Raw genomic sequence first — 26,494 nt, forward strand, 5'->3', positions numbered from 1 at the left:
AGTCTGCTCTAACGAGCTCAAAGTACATTTCATGATGCAAGAAATTAAGGGAAAATTTACTCTAAATCATCTGTTCTAAGAAGCAGTCATCACTGAAAATTTGATTTACACATAAAATGAGGGTATTGCTTTGGGGTTAGATGTTGTAGTCTTTGCTCTACTGTATCCTATTTCTTCTGCTCTCAAAGAACATTGCTGCATTCTACCATCCTTGAGTTTTAATTCATAATAAATACCCACTGATCATTTTAATGAACCAAATTCTGTATCTGCTTACCATGGACAAGAAAACTATAAGCATTATATTTCATGTAAATGGTATGAGTTGAGTATTGGACAGCAGGAAACCATTTAATAGACAACTGGCCCTATTTTCTAATGATTGATGAATGTCTGCAAACAAAATAATCTAAAACCAAAGCTCTCATTTTGTTTGTATCCATGTTTTGCAATTTATAAAGATAGCACATATAAGGTTACCTAGGGCTGGGAGGAAAGTTTGATATGGTGTTTGCTTGATATATATAACGTTTAACACTACAAAACAAAACAAACAAATGGCAAAAACAAAGCAATTATCTTACTTATAATCTAGGTATATGATTTTAATTGACATTGGAAAATATCTCTAAAAGTACATTTGTCAACGCCACTGCTTCTCAGATTTTTCTTTGATGTCTGGAGTTGTTCACTGACAGGTGCTTTTAAACACCTTTCACTATAGATGATATCTTTCAGAGCATGGGAGTTACAAGCTCTTAGGTTCAATATCAAGTTGTCCATTGGGTGTGTCTTAGAATGGACACAGCATTATTTTCTAGGTAGAATAATGGAACACAGTAGAGCAGTGGAGTAGTGTTTCATTGTTCTTACTCTTTTGAATTTCTAAGGAAAGTCCTTATTACACTTTCATCCACCTGATCATTCAGTCATATGACTCTGAACTCAATCAGCAACATAGACAGGAAGCACTCAGTTTAAGAATCAGGCATTCAGCTCCTGACCAATATAGACGTGGATGCTCTTATGCTACTCCTTGGGCACTTGCAAGAAAACTTACCAAAATCTACTAGTTTTACTCCACCTTCAGTAGTCAACAGGATGTTATTTCCTTTGACATCACGGTGGATGGTTTTGTTGCTATGCAGATGCTGAAGTCCCTGGAAGATGGAAAATGTATATTGAATCTTAAAAAAAATTACAAATCAACATTTTTTCAGGTGGTGCACTTGTGTAGAATTAATACCAAATGTGTTAAAATCAGCATTCAAAAACCAATGTTTTTAGTTGGTTAGTGAAATCCAAATTTATCATTTCCAAATCGGACTATGTAGAAAGTCACCAAACAAGATCACACTTCTCAGCTTTCTCCCAAAATATCTAAATGGTTGTGTGTGTGTGTGTGTGTGTGTGTGTGTGTGTGTGTGTGTGTTTGTTTTTGTTTTGTTTTGTTTTGGAGACAGGGTTTCTCTGTGTAGCTTTGGCTGTCCTGGAACTCACTCTGTAGACCAGGCTGGCCTCGAACTCAGAAATCTGCCTGCCTCTGCCTCCTGAGTGCTGGGATCAAAGGCGTGCGCCACCATGCCCGGCATATCTAAATGTTTTAATTACATTTATTTATATATAAGTGTGTGTGTGTGTGTGTGTGTGTGTGTGTGTGTGTGCACATGCGTGCATGTGGAAGTCAGATGACAATCCATGGAACTCAATTCTTTTTCACTGTGAGGGTCCCTGGATTGAACTTAGGTCACTGTGTCTGGCAGCAACACAATCACCTGCTGAGCCTTTGCTTGCTCTCCAAAGTCTTAGAAATGGGTTGATTCCAACAAAGGATATTATTCTAGATACATTTATTTAAGATAGTGGCAAATAAAAACATAACTATTAGAAATATTTATTTTCTATCTTTATCTATAATACTTAAAAAAAACTTAAGAGAAGAAATTAGGATCCCGTCAACAAACACCAAGCTGCCTTCTAAAAAATAACCCAAATATAACCCTGTACTAGTCAATACGAATGTAGTTATATTTTTCTAAAAATAAGAGTTCACATTTTTATTTAGACAGAACTACGTCCTAATTATTACACAAAGAGTTCAAATAGCCTTACCATTAGTGCTTCGTGTAAAATATATGCAATTACAGGCTCGCTCATTCTTTCTCCCCTCTTCAGAAATCCTTTCACAAGATCAGTCACTGATCCTCCATTGCACAGCTGGAAATGAGCACGTCAAATGAACATTTAAACAAGCACAAAACTGTGATAGTTCATTTTATGGAGCTGTAGATATTTGCTAATGTAGAAATGTTATCTTCAAAAAGGTCACAGCTGACTGAGAAGAAAGGCCATGGAAGAAGGTATGGCTGGGCATTATCCTACTACATATTTTTCACTAATACTAATACAAATCTACCCTCTTACGAATTTTACTTCACTATAAGAATTAATGATATTTTAGAATACAACATATTTTGATGTAAATTTATTCTGTTGATCTTTCTTAAACAGTAAATCATAAATGCAGCTATCCATTACTAACAGCAGAATTATAAAAACTATGGGGAACTTTTCAGAATAGAAACATCAGAAGTATATTTTGGAATAAAGCTTTAAAAATTTTATGAGAAATAGTGAATGTACGGAATGGTTTTGTTTTGAGTCCAATTTGCTAGCTTATAAGATAACTGCCAAACCACAAAGGCTGAGTTAGGTGAGAGTCCACCTAATTCAGAGAGGAGGTTTCTAAGAACAGACAAGATGGTCTAGTCATGAGTGATTTCTTGTCTTCAAGTCTAGCCATTGCTACCACAAAACAATATTTGACTCATCTCTTCACAGAAATTAATTGTGTGAAAAAAAGACATGCACATTTATGTACTCTTAAAAAGAAAGGATTTTACACACATATGTTTATATATTAATGTATAAGTATGAATATGTGTATAATATATATATATATGTTTATATATATATATACATATATTTATGTACAAGGTACTCAGGTTGTAAAATGTGATTTGTATGTATATTCTCAGGGCTGACGATTGGTATTGGATAATTGACTGGTGTGCTATTTCCTGGAGAAGAGAATTTCTCCCTTCTAAGCAGTCTTTATTTGAGAGCAAGGAGGATGGATGGTAAGACTTAGAGAAAGGAGAGAAAAGAGGGAAATGATGAAATTATAACATCAAAATTAAAAAAAAATCATTTAAAATAAAAGGAATGGATGCTTGGTATACTAAGTAACAATCTTTAAAGAAATCTCTCCACTTTCTTCAACTCTTCACTATCATCGGTGTTCCCATTCTGCCTGAAAATAAATTGAGAGTTTCTGTTTCAGCTTCTGAATAATTGATGAACCTACTCCTTGGGTTATATTTTATATATGCAAGCATATTATCAATGAGAAAAGGAACAAACATGCTTTCAAAAAATTAGGAAACTTCCCTTAATTTTAAAATGATATTTTCTTAAGCGGTAATAGGACAAATGATACATTCTTTCATTATTATTCTTTGCTTGTTTTCTAAATTATTCATAATATCATGTAAATATTTGTTTTAAAGATTTATTTATGTGAGTACACTGTTGCTGTCCTCAGAGACACCAGAAGAAGGCACTAGATCTCTTTACAGATGGTTGTGAGCCACCATTGTGGTTGCTGGGAATTGAACTCAGGACCTCTGGAAGGGCAAACGGTGCTCTTAACCACTGAGCCATCTCTCCAGCCCCTCATGTAAATATTTTATAATAAAAATCATAAATATTTTTCTTTAAAAACAAACATTTGATGTTTTAGAGTTCTTACCCTAAAAGCTTTCCTTAAAATGTTGCCAAAAAATTGTTCTAGCATCTTGTTGTAAGTGGTTTCCTAAATGGCTCTCCTTGTTTTCATGGTCTCACAAATGAAATGAGCAGAGACTTGTGCTTATAGGACTGATAACTAGAACAGGTTTCATTTCACCTAATCTGTAGAGGAGAATCTTCTACTTAAATTTAAGGTTAAGAATTGTGATTCTACAAATTTATTCCCTAATTTAGAATGTAAGACTTAAAAGCTATTCTGGATTCTGATATTCCAGTTAATATAGTTCAAGGGTGTCAATGGATACATACTGCTTTAAATGTGCACTAATGTATAAAAGAAACAAACCCTCTTTTAGGCAAAAGCATACTTGGTAAGTACACTTAAGTAAAGATGGGAGATAACACTCTAGGAAACAATTTGCAATATCATGTTGTCTCTGCTCTTCAGAAGCCGTTTTCTCTGTACACAAAGAAGGAAGAATCTGAACAAGAAAAGAAGAAAGAATATGGTGGAGAAAATTTTTATAGGAGGCACCCTATCTGCAGTGGAGATGAACATACAGCAGTGAACATGAGAAGAGAGGTCAGTGGTTGAATGGTCCTGGACCAGACATAACAAGGATGCTTGGATTCTGCAAGTCCTTGATCTCCTGATGCCACATACTATCATCTCTGCCTTCACCATTGGTGTTAGCTAGGGCTCTTATCTGTGGTCTCCCTTGTTCCAGATCTGTTCTACTGGCCCTCCTTCCTCATCTGCCTTTGTATCACAGCATCACTGCCTGAGACCCTACACTGCCACCATTCTGACCCTCTAACTCATGTATAGGCAGGGAAGAGGAGCAAAAGCAAATGTATCTTAGCATTCTAATTGGAAATATTGAATACATTTTCTCCAACATCTCATCTTTTTTTTTTGAGTTTTACTGGGATGCTGAACAAGTCTGGATTATATAGTACCATACAAGATGCATCCAGCACTTATTGGGTACGGGGCACATTCCTAACACACTGGCATGGATTATCTATAAACCTCACCATTTTTGGAATTAAGCATCACTATCTCCATATTAAAGATGAAGTAATGGAAGCACATTCACAATTGCTTTCTTTCTTCATTCAAAGCTAATATGGAACTTCACTTCCAGCTAATATGGAACTGTGTACAGCCTGGCATTTCAAAGGCTGTGTTTTCTTTTTTATCAGGAAGAAGAACATGATGAAATATGCATGCACCATACAGGGTCAGGCTGCCTCCACTATAGGTTGACAGATTGTATTACAAAATTATTCTGCAAAAAGTGAAAGGAAATGGAGTCCTTTAAAATGCAGGCTAGTCTTTTAAAATACCTAGGTGCTAGAGCTAGTTAACAGAAAGATTTTGAAAACCAAAGCTACAGACTCCATGTTTTCCTCCTTCCTTCCTTCCTTCCTTCCTTCCTTCCTTCCTTCCTTCCTTCCTTCCTTCCTTCCTTCCTTCCTTCCTTCCTTCCTTTCTTCCTTCCTTCCTTCCTTCCTTCCTTCCTTCCTTCCTTCCTTCCTTCCTTCCTCCCTCCCTCCCTCCCTTCCTCCTTCTCCTCCTCTCCTCCTCCTCCTCCTCCCATTCTACCTCTTTTTTCTCTTCTTTGTAATGTGTAGCTCTCTCTGGTTGCGTACTCTGTGGCTAACTTTTGTGAAAGAAATATGAATATTCTTCAATGAAAGTGGAGTCAACCCTACCAAAAGTAAAGAAGAAAGACTATTATGCAGTACTGTTGGAGCACACCTATGACCAAAAGCTATCAGGACCACAAACTTGGAGGCCACTATTGTACCAAGTAGCTTCTCAAGCACATCTGCCTAGAGCTGTGTGCTCAGCCTCAGATCCATGCCACCCAGCTAATGTAAATCTTTTTATCTTTAAAAGCTGCCTGAATTGTTATCAGTTTGGGGTATTAGGTAATGTATCACTATTGGCTTGTGAATGGCAACAAACACACCCCTATAATGTAAAATGTCAGGGCAGAAGCCATCTGAGTAAAGGGCTTTATCATTATGATCTGTATTTTTAGCTTAATCTTTCTGTAAATTCCAAACCACTTGAAATCTCACATTTGTTCATTAAACAAGCAAGTAAGCAAAAACCCAGCAGCTAGCACTAACACAGCGGAGGGCCATACAAACCCAACCCAAGTTCAATAAAAACTAAACCACATTTCACTGTATGCTCAGAAACAATTTACTCTTGGTTCATTTTTTCAACTGGCTCATTATTATTCTTTCGTGGTGTTATGCGTAGATATAATGAATTTTAATCATTTTCACTTCTGTTACCCTCCTTATCCCTTATCCCTCTCGTTGAAACCCTTCTTCCCAACAGATAACTTCCCTTACCTTTCCTGTCTTCTCTCTGTGTATGTCCTACTATATGTAGTTAGAATTATTTGCATGCGTGGATGGTTATTTTCTGAAGCATGAGCAATGGAAGAAAATTACCATCTTTCCCAGCAACCACTGTCAACAGACATTCAGAGTTAAAATTCATATCCAATGTGAAGTGAGGAGCTGGCCCAGGAAATATTCTTGACATGATGCATGCAGATATGAATTCATCATAATAGTAATTAAAGATAAATGTGTTTTTAAGAATCACAATTTATTTCTTCATATTCTGCAAATACTTATTAGCATGTACAAAGAATGGAGACAGGTCTTCAAATAGATGAAAAATGACAAGGACACCAGTGGTTCTCAAATCCCCTCGCATGGATACCTCACAATGCTTAGAGATACCTTTTTGCCTGGGGAATTGCTGCTGGAATCTAACAGAGAGCAATGATGCCAACCATCTAAAAGCTCAGAGAATAGCCCTCCACAATGCAGAATCATTCAGGCCAAAATGCCAGCAGTGCCAAGATTAAAATAAATGACAACAACCTAATTAGAGGAATAACAAACATCAAGTATTGTGAATTGTATGTGGATAGGAGATGCATATGAGAATACCCACGCAGCTCAGAGAGGCTGGTAACATGGGTGAAGTCTGCCATCACAGGCAAAGAGTGATTCCCTCCAGGTTATTTTGTAACATTGTTACTGTGGCTACTGTGTCTCATGAAATTCAATACTGTACTTTGGATGGTGCAGCTTAGTTTTTTTAATCAAATTTTTCTTTATGCCTCCTTTCTCATTAAGCTTTTGTCCAAACTGATAATATTTTGTGACCCTCACAAGATGGAAATTATATCATTTACCTATGATTATACTAAAGCTCACTAAACTTTTAAAGCCAAGTGTGCATATTTGAACTAAACTACGAGAATTTTTAGTGATAAATAAACAAATATGTTCTTCATACTGGTAAATATGAACACTGTCCTTGGCTGTGCCGGAGCCACTAAGCAAGCTTGCAGAGCAAGATCCAGATCCCCACCATGACAGACATGAAAATGTGGTTGTAAGCAATGCTGAAAAGTGAATTGTTCTGTTTACAAAGATAACTGAGCCACGCAAGTATATGAGAAGGAAGATATGACTGGTATTTATGGAAGAATTCCATGAAGTCACCAATGACCCCTCAAATATTTCATTATCTTCTGCTTTAAGGCTTAATGGGGCAACATAAAAATTACAATTCGTTCCAGACAATAAAATAATAGACAAGAGACCACAGTCACAGTCTTTACATATTGAAATTATTAACCACAAACACCCATCATGTCCTAAACTTCATTACCAACTTGAATAGATATAAAACCACACAGAAAACAAATATAGGTGTGTCTATGAGGGTATTTCCAGATAGATTTACCTGAGAGGAGGCTGACCTCAGTGTGGGTGATGTACTGGCTAGTTTTGTGTCAACTTGACACAGCTGGAGTTATCACAGAGGAAGGAGCTTCAGTTGAGGAAATGCCTCCATGAGACCCAACTGTAAGGCATTTTCTCAATTAGTGATCAAGGGGGAAAGGCCCCTTGTGGGTGGTGCCATCTCTGGGCTGGTAGTCTTGGGTTCTATAAGACAGCAGGCTGAGCAAGCCAGGGGAGGCAAGCCAGTAAAGAACATCCCTCCATGGCCTCTGCATCAGCTCCTGCTTTCTGACCTGCTTGAGTTCCAGTCCTGACTTCCTTTGGTGATGAACAGCAGTGTGGAAGTGTAAGCCGAATAAACCCTTTCCTCCCCAACTGCTTCTTGGTCATGATGTTTGTGCAGGAATAGAAACCCTGACTGAGACAGGTGGCATCATCCTTTCTGTAGACGATGATCCTAGACTAAATAAAGAGGGGAAAGAGGAAGCTGCTGGCACCAGCTCATTTTTGCTTCCTGACTGTGGACACAACGTGAGTGGCCACCTCACTTCGAGCCACCATGCTTTCCCATCTTGTCTCCTCAAACTGTGAGCTTAAATAAACCATTCCCTCCTTAAGCTACTTTAGTATTATATTTTGTTACAAGAAAAGTAATAGGTTACTTTCTTATCCAAAGCATAAACACACAAACTGTCTGAAAATATGAACACAGAAGTTTAAAGTGAATAAGCAATCTTTACCCTTCAAATTTACATTTTTGTTTGAATTTTATCTTTTAAATCCCATAAAAGAAAGTGTGGGTTACCTAAGAATTAAAACAGTAATATTTTATACAAGATCTATAATTATTTATTATCTAATTTTTAGGACTTAGCATCTCCTACAAACAATAAAATGCAGTTTGGGGAGTCATATTAGTTAAAACTATATGCAAGAAGCATCGGCACTTGCTTTTTTCCAGATAAAAGTTTAAAAAGATCAAAATCATTATTTGATAAGAATAGAGTTATGAAAGTCAGATTGTTAAATTTTATCTAGAGATAATAGTATGCTTGAAAATACATGAACTTTATTTCCTTCATTTTTAATTTCATTGATATTTTATACTATATTATAATATGGTATAAAAATATTCCATATTTAGAAAGTAGAGATTTGGATATAAAATTCAGTCAATCAGCCAACCACACAACCAATCATAATGAGAACTGCAGAGAGGGCAACACTGAAATCATGCAGAATCTGTCCGCTTGCACCAGATGCAGTGAGCTCATCTAGGATGTCCTGGCAGTCGGCCTCATTCTCAGTCTGGACACAGTGAAATGGTGAAGAGAGAGAAGAGGAAATGCCTGTCTTTGGCTTTAAAGACTCATTCCACATGATGGGGCCCATGCTTGGTGTTGTCAATCAAGGCCCAGAGTCTGTGACTAGACAGGCCCTAACTAAGCCTTAGGGGAGAACCTGCTATTATTCTCTTAGTCAGACAAAGTACACTGACAACTAATGATTTAATGCTACCCACAGATTGATTTATCTCAGCCTTCATCAAAGCTTCCTTCTGAAGTAGATGCTGACTAATAGAGGCCAAACTGGTTAGTGTCAGAGGTCAAGAGGCTGCAGAGTGCACCCAGGACATCTCAGCGCGCACATCATTAGTGCACGAGTTCACTGTGGTCATGTCACCATTGTGGAATCACAGGGGAACTTCTACCTAGACCTTGATGAGGAGGAATACAAGCTCTCCATAATTCCTTCCATCCAGATGTGTCTAACCTCAATGGTGTGTTTTCCATCCAAGAAATTCATTTTCCCAGTAGCTTTAAGCAATGAGGGTTTAACCTGAGGAACACAAAACTTTATTTTTGAATGAACTGTAGAGAGTTACATTAAAACGGAAAACAAATGGAAAGATGTACACACATATGGAAATGACTGTGGGAAAAAAAAATCAGTGTTTTATTGATAATTTTGTGGCTCACTCTCTTAAAGTGTCACCAAACAGAACAGTCATGGCCCAAACTCTGATTTCTCCGTGACAGTTCGTGATGACTCAAATATTGTCCTCTACTAGTCTAAATGCCAACCCTGTAGAGGACACAGGGTAAACTTTAAAGTGAAACATGACAACTCTTAATGAACAAAGAGATGGAAATATATAAAATGAACTGCAGATATTCTTTAGTTAGATGATAGATCATCAAAATAAAATGAACGGCACCCAGAAGAGTGAATGTTGCTAAATTTATCCTAAACAATTTTACATTTCCAAGATGGACTGGAAGAAATTTCATGATAGGAAATTTTAGCTCCCACCCCCAAAAGTATATAGCTTTGCAACATAATCTGAAAATAGATCCTGGAAACACTTTAATCAAACAAAATTGAGGGATAATTTTCCTAAATCATAGTTCCATGAACTGAGAGCATCCTCAGCTCTCTAACACACTGACAGGAGCCAAACCAACCAGGAAAAAAGTGACGTCATTCTGTAAGCAACATTGTAGCACCTTCAAAATGCAGCTTTTTCCAAAAACCAAAAAAAAAAAAAAAACCCAAACAACAACAACAACAACAACAAAAAACAAACAGAAAAAGCAAAGCAAAACAAAACAAAACAAAACAAAACAAAAATAAAACCCCGCAGCTTTTACAGACTCTCTGAATGTATTTCTGTCCCTATTGGGACAGAAAGTGAGACTTTAAAGACAGGATTATTAAGATCTGGAGTTAAAAATTCTTACTTCTCCTGCTTTTTCTTTGCTTTGTTCTCAGTGTCTTCTGAGGTCATCTGTTTAAATAGACCGTGTTCTGCCCTGAATCACAGAAGCACCATTGTTTTCTAGTGCTTAGTTCAGTTTTGTTCTGTTCATTTTAGAAAGGCTCTGCCAACACTCATGCGTGCGTCTTTCTTTAGTCTTGCGTCTACATCAGCGTATGTGGGGAAGAGCTCTCCAAACACGTTCATAGAGACCACAACATTTTACACTGCCATGAGCAATGAATGGGCAAGGGTTCAGTTCCCCCAAACCTCATCAGTTCCCAGCATCATCAGCCTTTGTAAGTTCAGCCATATGAATATTATATCAAATAGCACTTCTTTATGTTTTTAGCTTGACTTTTCCCAAAGCCTAAAAGTGATAAACATTTCTTCTAAATGTTGCTGCGAAGCACTCACTTATATTTAAGTTGGGTGGGTCCTTTTTATTAGGCGAGATTTCTATTATTCTCACTAGCTGAGAGAGCTTGGGACTTAGCATGGACATTGGATTTCAACGGTTTCATGGTTCCTGCTTCCCACCTCCATCCCCAGTTTTAATTTATTAAGTGCAATTATGGCCTGAGAATTTTTGTTTTAGCAAATTTATTTTAAGATTTAAATAAACTAGTATTTTAGAACAAATCCCTGTCAGACAATGCCCGTGCATACAGAATGTCAGGCTTGTTCTTTGTAATGTCTTTGTCTTTGTCAGTCGAAGGCTAGCTTCCAAAAAAGAAGTCAATAAATCCAATTATTTTTAAAATATTTCAAAAGATTCTTGTTTCAAAAAAAAAGTCAGCTTAAAGAATTCATGGATGCAGTTATCTACTAAGCGAAGCATCAATAAAAACCAGAAAAACAGAGAATTACTTAAAGTAACAGGGACATAGCAGCATGCAGACCACATGTGTTTCTCATGTACTCCCAAGTCTGTGCTATTCCTGTCCTTTGTCCCTGTTCACAGGATGGAAGCCCTAATTCTGGTGTGCAGGCTGATCATCATGCTAATTCTCTCCCAGCTTGTTCATTAAGTATAGTATACAAGGTCAGAAGAGAAAAGTTGAGAATAGAGTTTCTTTCCTTAGTCCAGAGTTCTGCTCAAGAAGCAAGAACATGTGATGCGGATCCCTGGTACCACTGGCAGCTCTGAAATAGTGAACCAGAGATTTTGCCGACAGGCTGCCATAACAACAGAGAGCTGCAAATTCCTCTTCAGTGTACCTGATATTATCTGTGAGAGAGTGCGATGTTCAAATGTAAGAAAAAAATTGAAAATAATGGAGATGCTGGTAATTGCAAGATGGTGAGCAGCTCTGTGAGAGCAGCAGGCTAACTATAGACCATGTAGTATAGGAGGCAGCAACAAAGAAACAGCTAAGAACTCTGTAGGGGTCCTTGAAGACTACTCACAGAAAGTGTGCCTGCATTTAGCTGATCAAACTGTGAAGCAATTCTCTGCCCCAGGACATTGCTGAAATCTATAGAGAAATCAGCAGACAGTAGGTGGAGTTCAATAGCTTGGTGTCATACAGAAGCAGACTGGCTTAATAGAAAATCAAAGAAAGACCTAGCCAGGGCCTGGGAGATAGCTCAGTTGGTATGTGCTTGCTTTTCAAGTACAGGGACCTGACTCTGGTTCCCAGAACTAATGTATAGGTAGCCAAGGTAACGCATGTGAGTACTCCCAAAATTGGGGAGGTGGAGCCAGCATGATCCCAGGGGCTTTCTGACCTTAGCCTAGGTGGTGAAAGTCCCTGACTCATGAGAAACCATGTTTCAATGAAAATGGCAGACAGAGCCTAAGGAATAACACCTTATGTCTCTGGCCCCCACAGATCCACACACCTACATGCATGCACCCATTCATATATGTGTACACTCTCCAACCCTAGAAGGTAGAAAGAAATCCCTGTTAGAAAGCACTGTCATTGTTAGATAACTGTGAAAATGCCAAAGCCAGGTCTCTAAAGAGTAATGTAAGGAGAAATCCATTTTAGTAAAATAGTTGTATTTACTTAACAAGTCCAAACTGTAAGTCCTCCAAGAGAACTGGCATTTAGAATTCCTACAAAAAGGACTACCTAAAATGTCCAGTTTTCAGTCACACTATGAGACAAAGGAAGAAATAAGAAAATGCTATTATATAGACATAAAAAAAAAAAGGCAACAAGCACTGTGTGTAAAAGGACACTGACGATGTGCCTGGCAAACAGAGGCAGGTATGAAAAAATGTGTTCAAATTCTAAGGGAAACTATCATTAAAGGAAGAAAGGTTTTCATGTTAATGCCAAACAGGGAATACTAAAACCGAACTAAAATTTTTTATTACAATTACATTATTTTCTTCTTCCCGTTCCTTCCTCCAATGAACCTCTGCCTGTTTGTGCTCTTTCAAATTCATAGTCTCTTAATTGGGGCTGGCTTAGAGTTCAGAGGTTTAGTCCATTATCAGCATGGCAGGAAGGATGGTAACCCATAGGCAGAGACAGTGCTGGAGAGGTAGCTGAGAATTCTACATCAGGATCACCAGGCAACAGGAAGAGAGAATGACACTGAGCCTGGCTTGAGCATCTGAAATCTCAAAACCCACCCCTATGACACACTTCCTCCAAGGTCTCACTCTGACAAGGTCACGCCTTCTAATAGCGCTAATCCCTGTGGGCCTACAGGGGTAATTTTCATTCAAACCACCACATTGCTTGTTTTTATTTTAACCATAATTTATGAATATTTTAGCTGGGTCTTGAATTACAAGATGACATAATTTTTCACTGAGGACATCACAGATGTCATTCCAGAGAATTCTAGGAAGCATCAGACTCCTTTTCTGCTCTGCTCACAATTCTCTTCAGTATCAGTTTTTGGCATTTTGGCTAGGATAAATCTCAGTATAATTCAGGGTAGACAACTGTGTATGTATATATGCATATATTTGTATATTTACACATGTATGTATAATGTATAAGTGCACATTTATAATATGTATATGTATAATGTAAATATTTATATATTTATATATAGAATTTAATACTGGAACTGGCTACTGTTAACGTTATGTTATTGAATTTCTGGGTTTTACTGTCTCACATGAATGAACAACGAATTTCATTCTGGAAGGCAGTTAATTAACTCATAGATTAATTAAAGCCTTCTAGGAAGCTCTTCTCATAGGGCTAGCTTAACCTTCCCTCTAACTTGCAACATTTCTGGGTCCCTAGTAAATGTTTCAGGTATCCTGCGCACCCTGCAGCATTGCAGCAATCCCTCCTCTGCTTTGTTCTCTGCCCAACACCTGCACATTCTGTTCTAGTCCCAAACCTTCCTCAGATGTATGTAATTACATACACACTCTCCCCCTTTCGGAGGAAACTTACTGCATGGCCTCCTCTCTTTCTTCTAACCACGGGCACCCTTCCAGTCTTCTCAGATAGGTGGAATTGCTTTGATCTCAGCATTGGCTGCTTTTCTAATCACAGTGATCAAATATGTGACAGAAACAACTTCGGGGGGGGGTTCATTTAGGCTTATGGCTCAAGAGAGCATGTTCACTCTAGAAAGAAAGGTATGGTGGGTAGCACAGCTTCTCACATGGTACCACAAGAAGTTCATCTGGAGAAGAGGTAGGGATGAGCCATAATTCTGCAGTACCCTGGTTCCCTATCACCACCTGACTTTGTAGCTTGCATCTGCCAGCAAAGATCTATGTATTACAACAGAGGTTCTCAGCCCATTGGAGGGCAAGACATCCATACATCAGATATCTTTCTTATCAGATATATGAACACTATAATTTCATAACAGTAGCAAAATTACAGTTGTGAAGTAACAACAAAAAGAATTTTATAGTTGGGGTCATTACAACATAAGGAACTACCGTAAAGAGTCTCAATACCAGAAAGGTTGAGAACCAGACTTAAAGGTTCAAAACTTCCCTAAATATCACTACCAGGTGGAGACTAGTTTCATTTGGTGAGATTATGGAGGGATATCCAAATCTCAAACATCTCCTAAGTGATGCTTATAGGCCTGCCTCTAAGAATAAAGGTGAGCTTTATAATGCTCAGCACTTTCCCGCTGTTTGAAAGATGCTGTATTTTTGTGCAGTGTTCTATCTGTGTATGTGAGGATTATGTGCTGACAAAAACATTGTTATGGCCAGAAGCAGCAGATATCAGAAGTCAGAGATTTCCACTCATGTCTCTGCCAAGTGGAGAACCTGGAAGAGTGCTTTCTAGCCTCTTATCCTTAGATAAGAGTCATCTGAGTATGCAAGAATAACTTCAACCTGGGCATGGTGGCACATACCTTTAATCCCAGCATTTGGAAGGCAGAGATGGGAAAAGGCCAGCCTGGTCAACATAGTAAGTTCCAGGTGAGCCAGGGCTACATAACAGAGAGAACATCCTGTCTCAAAATAAATAAATAAAATAGCTTCCAAATTTCATTCATGAATTTTCTCCTTCATCGGTACAAGCAGTCCACACTTATAATCAGGAAGACTGGAGGATACTACAGAAAAGAAAGCTCCTGCAACCATATCTCTTTTCTGTCAGCAAGATAAGAAGCCAGTCCCCCTTTGTCTCTCCTTGTCAAAAGCCTTCTCTTTTATTCTCTATTAATATGCCTATTTATACTCTTTGTATCACAAGCAACAATAACTAATTTAGCTTTAAATCACTACAATAATCACCTCTAATATAAGTTCATTTTGATCCCATACTGAGAGCCTGCCACTATGGCTAGTGCAAAGTAAGAGGTGAGTTCAAGAAACAAACTGACCAGATATAAATTCTATAAAGGTTTCTACACGGATGCACATGTGTGCACAGTAACAGGTCAGCTCTTCCTATGGTGTAGACAGGGTCTGCACAAAGTGTGATATATTTCAATAAAATGTATTTATATATTAAATTCTAGATGCCAAATACATGATTAAACAATTATGAAAGCAGACACCACCTAACAGGCATTCCCTAGTGTGTGCTCACGTACTGTGTGACATGTCATGTGAGCATTCTAGTATGAAACCAATGGTTTAAGGGTAACATTGACAACTGATTCATTTGGGATATATTTTGGAAACTCTAACCACTAAATCCAAATAAAAAATAATTCTCTCATTCTAAGATGTTTTAAAAGTCTTGGGGAAATACTTGATAAGTAAAAACCTATAACAAAGGAAAATAATTTAGCAGATGAAATACTTTAATGTACATAAAGAGAACCTATTAATCTATCGATTAGCAACACAGTCCCTACAGCAACATTATATCCTGGCACTCCTATATAAACAACAGTGACTTTGGCAAGCTCTGATGTATATGGTAGGCAAGAAGGACAGTGAGACTTATGTATATTATTTATGCATTTCTGGGACAAACAGCATAAAGGAGGACACTTAGACTGTATGCCCATCTACCCTTTAAACAAAACCATAAATGAAGCGACTCCAGGTAACCGCTATCTATTCTGTTGCAGACACATGAAATAACAGCCTTTTAGATGAGAGCTGGGAACGGTTTTTCTGCTCTGAGAACATGAAAGAAATCATGCTGTCAGTCTGCAGTTCCACTGCAATTGTGAGCACAGAGAAGAAGGAAAAATATTAGGCTACCAGAGAAAGGCAGGAGCCAGTGTCCACACCTGCCCTGCTTCCTGACGCAGCAGAAAGATTGCTCTGGCTTTGCAACCCCTCCTAGGTACATAATACTAATGTGTTAATACTGAACAAATAGAAAACTCTCATTCATTGTGTTGTCTTTATCTTCCTGTTTTTTCTTCTTATGGCCGACCTTATATTACTTTTAGATGTAAGTATAAGAAAATCCAGAATAACCAATAATGCCTGATGTATGATGTATGAAGACCACTTCTGTGACCTACAATGTATATTTGATAGGCTTTGTTACTATTTACTGAATTTTTTGTGCTTTCACACACTACCTGTAATTGACAGTCTTTGATCTCCTGAAAGGGATATAATTTCAAAGAGGAAAATTTCTGTACTTGGAAGGCCATGAAAGAAAGCAGTGTCATTATTACAAATGAACAAATTAGGGACGATTGAGATAAAGACCAGGACACATTTTGTAGCACCGCCATGGAGAGAGCAATTAGTACAGAGATGCATTAGGCCAGTAAGGCTCTTTTAACAGAAGGATGTGCTATTCTGAATTTTGGCTTTATTATGGCTGAAGGCACACTGAGCAAATGGCTTCAGAGTCTGGGTTTCCTCTGTAGTTAAAATGTGGTTGTTCATTCAGCCAAGGAGCAGAAATTACAGGAAAATCTCAGGTCTTTTGTGCTTAGCAGCAGCACAGGATTGGTGGCAATGTTTTAAGTCAATATAGCTCTGTTGTTTTGTTCTCCAGGTTTGGAGGATAAGAATATTCAGAAACCTAACCTGCTTGTATATGCGCATCATTACAAATAATAGACCCTACTGTGACAATACAAACCTCCACAGGTGTTCCATAGACAACAGACAAACTGACTCCCTTGTCTTTTTAAGAACTGGTTTTGTCTAAGTGGAATCAAGAAGCAATGGCTGCTTTCATTAACTTGTGGAAACTTTAGACTGCAAATGTGTTCATTTATAGATTATATTAGATTATAATATATATTACGTAATATATATTATAATATTATATATTATATAATATATATTATAATATTATAGATCAGTCCATGGAAGTGGTTCCTAAAAACAGTCTGGTTCATTGTCATTTTCAGACATTTGTGGGATAACAGAATCGATGAAAATAAAAGAAAGAATGATCAACTTGAAAAGATAATTTAAACACACACACACACACACACACACACAGAGTAAAAAATAGATTTCCCTGGTATGTTATGGGGAATTTCTATTCCAACAATCTCAGTTCTGGATTAAAACTTAAATGAAAAGAGTTAGAAGCCACTACAGGCATTTGCCTAAGCTAGCATGGCCTTCCACCTGGAAGGCTGATGGATCCTGAAGCCTGTCATTCACAGCTCAGATGAACCCCTCCAGCACATACCTTATTTGTAGGGACTCACATTAAAAGCAGAGTGTTATTAGCATGATTCTTTGAATAACATCACCCCTCTTTGCCTAGTCTTTGGATATATTCATGTAAAATAATTTATTTGGGCTTTATTATGATAAGAGGTATAATTAACAGTCATTTGGGGAGCACAAAGAATTTATGCCACAGCTAATTTTGTAAAATGTGCCTCTAGTAGCACCTGCACCATTCACACTTACAAATAAGGTAATTGTATTTCTAGTCACTTCTGAGTATGTGTAATTAGTATAATTGACATATTCAAATTATAATAATTATATCCAGTTTACCAACTTCTCACTTTCTTTATGCCCACCCCAACTTTGTTAGTTCATGTAGATCAGATTCTTGAAATCTATACTATTTTCTTTTTTCATTATTGTAGTAAAATATCCAACAAAAAGCAGCTTAAGGGGGAAGGGACTTATTTGATCTCACAAGCTAGGGGTCCATGGGGCAAGGAAGCCCTTGAGGCAGGTGATCACACTGCATCTTCAGCCAGGAAGCAGAGAGGGATGGATGCTGGTGTTACCCTGGCTGATCTTTTAATTCACTCTGTGACCCAGGACTTGGATAGTGCCAGCCACCTTGAAGGCAGGACTCTCCTTAGTTACTTGTGCCTGGACACTCTCATAGAGACCCACTGCAGTGTTTTTCAAGGGATGCCTAATCCAGTCAGTTGACAATGCAGAGTAGACATCATGCTAGTTTATAAAATGGCATTGTCATCTTCTCTCAAGCCATGTAGGGAAATGTTCAACATTTCCATATAGTGAAGCACATGGACAAAGTTCGCAGAGCACTGCCTCCCCCTGCCCCCCACCCAAGTCCCTATTAATTCATTATGCCAGAATGGCACTTTTTGTCAGTTTAATCCACTAAAACTATTTTGGTCAATCATTTCACCTTTTCTCAAAAGAAAAGAAAACAAAACAAAACCTAACAATAACCTCAACAAAAAGCAAAAAACAAAATCAAAAAAAGCCGACACTTAACTACCATTGACAGTCTACAATTAAATTCAAATAAACCCTAGTTTCAAGACTTTTTTTTAACAAACACCAGTACAATCAGAATAGAAGTTTGACAGGCTAAAAGGCAAGAACTGATCTTATTTTGAAGTCCAGGCAAAACGGCATAAATTGTTTCCTTGTCTATTCAGATCCCTATCAGCCAGAGGACCCACATCTCTATTTCACAGCCAATCTTTTTTTTAAGCTAAACACATATTGAAATTATTTGATGTGTATGCAAAATTGCATTCAAGACTCACACAGCATAACAGCTCAGGTATATAAATGCAAAACTGAAGGAAAGACTCTAAAATTCTTCACTAATGTTAAGAAAATAAGATTTAAGTTCACAATTTCCATTCTATTACTTGGATTTAAATTTACATGAATGAAAGTTTAGCTTTGTTTAGTATGTAATTTAAGATATGACGCTATCTTGTAGTAGAAAAATAAAAAGCAGCTTTGAAATAATAAATTTTCTAAAACTAAGGAGCAGTGATTTAAATTTTATAAATGTCATATAACAAAATATACATCTTCAGAATATGAACTGCTTCTCAAAATATTATTTTATATTTTGAATATAAATTTGAATTTATATTTTGAATATATTATATAATATATAATTGTATATTCTATAATACAATTAAATGTTGCAGGTGAGAGACAGGTTCATTTCCTCTTTCTCATGAATATCTATTTAAATGCTCATAGAGGAATAAAGAAGTCTAAGATAAAGAAAACAGATAATGGGATAGTTATGGCCCAGAGATTCCAAGTCTTACATATGGAATCACATCCCCACGCCAGAACTGATGTAGCTAAGCTGAGAAAGCTACAGACTGGAGAGCTCATGGAAGTTCATTTCGTGCTTGCCAGAACAGATTAACCCCACACAGTACAGAGGAAAGACCCCTGCAGAAGGGAAGAGTCAGAAAACAAAGAGTCATCTGGAAGCATCCAATCATAAGATTGAACACCCTCTCATCCACCATACAAGCTATCAGCATCCAGTAGCCTGCCCGGATGTACATCACACACAGAGGTAAGAGTGTGCCTCTCCTGTTATGTTAGAAACAAGCAGCAGAAATCAATGTCATCATTAGAGTGGTTAACAGGAGTGATGCTCATACTATTATATGATAGGCAGTGTAGGGAAGTAAAGTTGAAAAGAGGAGGCTCTGGTGGTTTGAATATACTTGGCCCATGGGAAGTGGCAGTATCTGGAGCTATGAACTTATTGGAGACGGTGTAGCCTTGTTGGAATAAGTATGTCACTGTGGAGGCAGGACTTTGAGGTCTCATATATATTATTAAGACTAGCCAGTGTGATCCTGGCTGCCTATGGAAGACAATCCTCTTTTGCTGCCTATGGATTAAGATGTAGAACTCTCAGCTCCTTTAGCACCATGTCTGCCTTCATGCTGCCATGTTTCCTGCCATGATGATAATGGACTGAACCTCTGAAACTGTAAGGCAGTCCCAAATAAATATTTTCTTTTATAAGAGTTGCCTTGATCATTGTATCTTTTCACAGCAATAAACCCTAACTAAGAGACCACGGATGCAGGAATAAGCTCCATCCAGGGAACCAGCAGAAGAATATCAGAGACCATATGCAGGCAGATCTCTAGACTTAGGCACACAAGGTCTCAAGGCTAATGGTAGATCTTAATGATATTTACACTGTACCACTAAGACTAGAGAGGCTCAACCAGTTTTCTCAGCACAGCATTACAAAACATCAAGGGTCCAGAACTATACAAGACAAAGTGGTCTCAGTAGGTGGACATTTTGATATTATTTATTACCAGCTCTTTGGATTCCCTGCTTTTGCTGTTGTGTGTTGTTCATGTGCCTGGTTTTCATTTCAGTTTTTGTATTGAAGATAGGGTCTCATTATGCTGCACTGTTTTTCTTCTTTATAAACTTCTAGTCTGTGGTACTTTTTTATTATAGAGGCAGAAAGATCAGCTACCCCAAGAAAACAAATAGATGTTCACAAGAAACAGTCGAATACTCAGCAATTGACACAGAAAAGATTATGCTGTTACTTAGTCAAATAAAGGCTGCGGTCAGAGGATGCTTTTCAGGACTTGTTTCTCTCTCCACCATGTGGGTTCCAGTTACCAAATGCAGGCATCATTAGGCTTGGTGGAAGCACCTTCATTTTCTGAGCCATTCAGCTGGCCAAAAAGCATCATTTAAAAGTCCTTAGAGTTTTTGTTTGAATTAATGATTACCTGAATAATCAAAACTTGAATTGTAGAACTGGCAGTCAGTGACCTTAGGGAGGAGTGGGCTCTCAGTAACCTGACTCAGAAGAGACTGACCTATATAGGAAACCATACTCTATATTCTAAGGAGCAATTCACTGCTGCCCATAGAAATTTATTCAGAAAACCATTTGTGACAATTTTTCTTCTCCATAAAAGTAGATATTTAGTTCTATAACTCATTAGCTTTCAATAAAGATCAAATAAGAGCACAACTATTTTTAAGAAGGTTTCCCAGCACTTGGGAGGCAGAGGCAGGCAGATTTCTGAGTTCAAGGCCAGCCTGGTTTACAAAGTGAATTTCAGGACAGGCAAGGCTACACAGAGAAACTCTGTCTCAAAAAACCAAAAAAAAAAAAAAAGAAGGTTTACTTAGGATTAATATTCTCTTATTCCCTATTCCCAGCAGAGAACTTCAGTTCATGTATTAACTAAATACTTATTTACTTATTTAGCTAGTTAGTTTTGGTTTTTTGAGACAGGGTTTCTCTGTGTAGCCCTTGGTGTTCTGGAACTTACTTTGTAGACAAGGCTGGCCTCGATCTCATAGAATTTCACCTGTCTCTGAATCCCAGGTGGTGGGATTAAAGGTGCATGTCACTCCCACCTGGCCAAATATGTTTAAAAATACATGTTATGATGTAACTTTTCTTTCTGATGACAAAATCGCCTTAATTTCTTTAGTCTTTTATCATGGACTGATTTTCTTTTAACCTTTGGTGGTCTTTGTAGACTTTAAATTTCCTGATTTGTCTAAGAAGTCAATGCCCAAACTGGTTCACTATTATACTGGGGACATCAGCAGCAAGGAATACACTAAACACAGGTTTTGCATGCTGAAGATATGACATAAACAAAAAGTCATTCCAAGATCCCAATACAAATCTCCGTTACCCAGGCAATGCTGAGCGCTCACCTCCAGGACCAGCCATAGCTTATCTCCATTTATCTTGTCCTTCTTAAAGTAAATCCCGTAGAATCTGACCACATTCGGGTGGTCAGAAAGGGTTCTTAAGATGTTATACTCTGCTTCAATCTCTTCGTCGATATCCTAGGTTAGAGCAGGTCATAACAAGACAACCATGAAAAAACAGATAGTATGCCAATAAAATAATATTAGGATATTAATATTATTCTAACTTCATTAAAACAAGGTGATAGTTGTTGCGACTGCATTTTGTAACACGGTATTGAAATCTCTTATTACATCATTTTTTGTACTAATTCAATGCATCTCAGTCTCGTATTAATTTAACCAAATTTTAAAAGGAAGACATAAAAGGCAATCCTTGCATGCAAATGGAGAACTATTCCATGTGATTTTATCTGTACTGTATTAGTGATTTAATTGCAATGCCAAAGACATTGATTTAAAAATAAGACTAAAAAATTAGTTTATTTGGTTCAGAACACGGTATATTTGGAAGTTATCAAAAATCTGTTATACAGGCTCATCAATTTCTACTTAAAACACTGAAACAGTGTTAAATTATATGATATAATACAAGGTTAAGTTTTAACAGCTATGCACCAGGAGCAGACTGAGTAGATATTTGAATAAAAAGCTGGAAAGCCCCTTGGGGATGTTTCTAGAACACCATGTGTATATGGAGCAACTTACAGACAATAAGAGAGCATCTTAGTGGTACTGTTCTAATAAGCATAATTAATGGCTTGTTGTTTCGCTCCAAAATCACAGCAGCATAAAGAAAATGTAAGTTCCAAAAAGTTAGACTCAGAGATTTTCAGGAAAAACATAGGTCTATAAGCCTACCATATTCTGGTATGGTAATACTCGTCTTTCTTTCCTTGCAGAGGATCAAAACTCAACTTTTTGATAAATACACAAAATAATAAGGTGTCTTCATCTTCAAAAATAGATTCTTATATTTATTTTAAAAGTGCATGTCTATTTCAATTTCTTTAGATGGAATTCCTTGGCTATGCTTTATTTTTATTTAACTTGTAACATGATGAATGGAGAATAAATAATTTTTAGGAAACTGCATATGTTCTATGAAAATAAATCCAGCAAAATAACAAATTAATTACTATAGTTGTTAATCTTTCATTAAAACACAGTGGAAAGCTGGAAAGATGGCTCAGTTAATAAAGTACTTTATTCACAAGCCTGGATGTCTGATTCTGATGCTGAGAACTCAGTAAAAATGAAGGGCATGGTTGTGTGCACTTGTAATCTAGCACTGGGGTGTAGAGACAGGGAGTTGGAAACTTGCTGGCCAGCCCATTTTGCCTAACTCTAGACCAATGTGGAAACAGGAAATGGAAAATATGCCTATAAGATTAGAGGTGTTCCTCTGAGCTCTATGCACTTCCTTTATTTCTCTGTCTCCCTCTCTTTGTCTCTGGCTTTGTCTCTGTCTCTCTTTCCCTTTCTTCCCAGCCCTCCTTCCTCTTCTCTCTTAAGCTTATTTAAAGGCCTTGATTTTCGAGTATTGTAAGAGCATCATACACACGTAAGGCTGTGGAAGAGGAAAGATTGTGTATCATAAGTTACTTGTTCTTGCTCATAAGGAAGGGAATGGGAAAGGCATTCATTTGGGGTGTATGTTGTGGTTGGTCTGAAGTGTTTTTCTGTTGTTGTTCCAAATCTTCAACCCTAACACCAAGATATCTGAAGGAAAAAAAAATGTTGAGCCATTGGCAGAGCAAAACTGTGTCTCTTTCCTTCACATGAATGGCAAAAGTCCCAACCAGGAACTGTGTATATGCAAATCAACAGAGCCTGCAATTTACATAGCCTATTCTACCCTTTCACTCTGTCAGATTTCCTACTTTAAAATAAAGCTTTCACAATTGTGTCTGGGTTTGGTGATTGTTTATTGGATGGATTCCCAGGTGGGGCAGTCTTTGGATGGTCATTCCTTCAGTCTCTGCTCAAATTGAGGATGCCAACAAGAGTTTGCTGACAGGAGCCTGATATAGCTGTCTCCTGAGAAGCTCTGTCAGTGCCTGACAAATAAAGAAGTGGATGCTCACAGCCATCCATTGGACAGAGCACAAGGTCCCCAATGAAGGAGCTAAAGAAAGTACCCAAGGAGCTGAAGGGGTTTGCAGCCTCATAGGAGGCACAACAATATGAACTAAGCAGTACCCCCAGAGCTCCCTAGGACTAAACCACCAATCAAAGAAAACACGTGGTGGTACTCATGGCTCTAGCTTCATATGTAGCAGAGGATGGCCTAGTTGGTCCTCAATGGGAAGAGAGACCCTTGGTCCTGTGAAGGTTCTATATCTCAGTATAGGGGAATGCCAGGGTCATGAAGCAGGAATGGGTGGGTTAGCGAACAAGGGGAGGGGGAGAGGGGATAGGGGATAGGGGATTTTTCAGAGGGAAACTAGGAAAGGGGATAACATTTGAAATGTAAATAAAGAAAATGTCTAATAAAAAAGAAAATTAATGTAAAATACCTCATTTTGAATAGTTTAACAAAGAACATAGGACTGCATTGTTCATTTATTCGCTTTGTTTTTGGGGTTTTATGTAGCTCAGGGTAACCAAGAATTCACTGTATAGATAAAAATAAACTTGAATTTCTGATTATTATGAAAAAAATTAAAGCTTCTTTCCCCCAATCATCTGCTTAAAATAGCATAGAATACTGCAGTTATAATGGTTTTAGCACAAATAAATAATTCAAGAATAATCACCCTTAAGATGAATAAAAAATCAGGTAGTTTTAGTAGCCTTTGTTAGTGGACAAGCCATGTCAAGGTCTCAGAACTGCAGTGTCCTTTATCATTTCTACCATGGTGTACTTCCACAATGCATGCAAAGGTCTCTTAACAAACGTGCCCTCAGTAGAACTTGGGGAGTATATGATTCTGACCTCATTTGGCTCACTTGCCTGTTATTTGAAACTTAGTTATTTCTAGGGGGCTGTGATAGTCACAAACTCTTGTTGGGTACAGTTCAGTGTAGAAAACCCCTGCTGGTGACTTGAGAAAACAGCAGGGTTGTACAGGAAGCTCAGTTCTTCAATGAGAAACTTCACCTTAATAAACCAACCAACACCATTTCTACTCTGGAAACATATAGACAAATGTCAAAATTCCCTTCTCTGAATAAAATTCAAAATATTTTTAAATACATATTTTTTAATATTTGGAATTTCACACATAAGTACTGTATAAATACACACATAAGATATATATGTGTATATATATATATATATATATATATATATATATATATATATATACATATATATAATTTCTACCCCTCTCCCTCCCACCTCCACCTTCACCTCATGTATCTGTCCTACTCCCTCTCAAATTAATGAGTTCACACACACACACACACACACACACACACACACACACACACACACACACACACACAGTACATTTAGTGCTATTTCTGTCAATTGCGGACTGACCACTTGGAACTGAACTAACAGGGGGCTCTGATTCCCCTCTCTCAGAGGTCAATAATGACTTGAAGCTCTTCATTCAGAGGTAGAGCCTGTGAGCTTTCCCAGATGCATGCTGGTGTATCAGCTGAGGTCATTGTTCAATTGAACACTTTTTAAAATCCTCTCCAGTTTGGCTTAAGAGGAATACTATTCAAAGCTCAAGTGACTATGGTAAAAATGGCACTCAGGTTACTATAACCAGATTTTCAGGAGAACTTCTAGACCCGAGAGTTTGTTTCAATGACATATTTAAAACAAAACAAAACAAAAAGAATAAAGTGCTATTCAATCAACTCAATTCAATAAAGTGCTTTACTGTGGAGAGCTGCATTTATGTGCTGATACATTTGTTTAGGTACTAATGGTACTTTGTTAGATGTGCAAGACGCATAATAAAGAGGAGGAACAAATAATTTACCTTCTGCTTATTTTTCTGATTGCTTCTTATTTCACAATGATGCTTTCAGACTTTTAAAGTGTTTAATACAGAGAAAAATAAAGTAGAGATTTGAAAAACAAAAGCTAGGTGCTGAGGTGATATCTCAATTGTAAAATTCTTATTTTATAAGCAGGAAATCCAAGTTCATTCCCTGCTACACCTAGTCCCAGGTAAAAAATTCTGAATGTGGTGGTACATGCTTGTAAACCCAGAACTAAGAAAGCTAGGTGGGTTGGCAGAGTCAGGCAAATCCCTGGTAAGCCAGGTGAGCCTAACTAGTGAGTTCCAGGCAGGGAGAAATTTTCCTCCCTAAAAATCAATGTAAATGTAGGTTGAGGAATAACAACTGAAGTGGCCTTCTGGCCTTCATAAGCACCATAGGCACCTACATACACATTTGCCTACACATGCACCTCGACATATGAACAGGCATAGTCATATACACAAACACACAAGTAAATGAACACACTCTTTTAAAAACCCTCAAAGTGACTCACATGGATTGGATCCAAAATTTTGACTGCTGCTTTCTGGCCACTTTTCTTATTCAGGACTTTGAAAACCTTCCCATAAGTTCCTTTGCCGATGGTTTCAGTGATCTCCCATGTATCAGAAGGATCAGGAAAGTTATCAAAGATGATTGTTTTTCCAATTAATGGAAGCATCTCAAAGGTTTCTGTCCCTGGAGAGAAAAGGCACAGTTCCACCTATATTTGATTAGAGGTCCTACATGGCATGCATACGTTGGCAGGAAATTATCCAATGTTTTCACCAATATAATAGAAAGTGTTCAACTAACCAAATATTCCCCAGAGTTAGAAGACATTTAATTTCTTCTTTATGAGCAGATTAAAATTAACAAATTCAATAATTCTTTGTATGTAGGGCTTAATTTCTATGGTTAATATTGTTTCATATTGATTA

The 26,494-nt window shown here is 37.5% G+C and overlaps 1 protein-coding gene across 1 annotated transcript in view; it reads right to left on the minus strand.

Moving 5' to 3' along the window:
* The window catches only part of Myo3a (myosin IIIA), a 232,111-nt gene extending 205,876 nt beyond the window's left edge, over window positions 1-26,235 (minus strand). The window contains exons 1-4 of the mRNA XM_021155802.2: window positions 26,068-26,235; window positions 21,612-21,746; window positions 2,113-2,217; window positions 1,061-1,160 (exon numbers count right to left, since the gene is read on the minus strand). Coding sequence (XP_021011461.2) covers window positions 1,061-1,160; window positions 2,113-2,217; window positions 21,612-21,746; window positions 26,068-26,235 — 508 coding nt within the window. The remainder of the gene's footprint in view (window positions 1-1,060; window positions 1,161-2,112; window positions 2,218-21,611; window positions 21,747-26,067) is intronic.
* Window positions 26,236-26,494: the final 259 nt, after the last annotated feature.

The sequence above is a fragment of the Mus caroli genome, unplaced genomic scaffold, assembly GCF_978045245.1.
Source record: "Mus caroli unplaced genomic scaffold, Mus_caroli_1 scaffold_2, whole genome shotgun sequence".
NCBI lineage: Eukaryota > Metazoa > Chordata > Mammalia > Rodentia > Muridae > Mus > Mus caroli.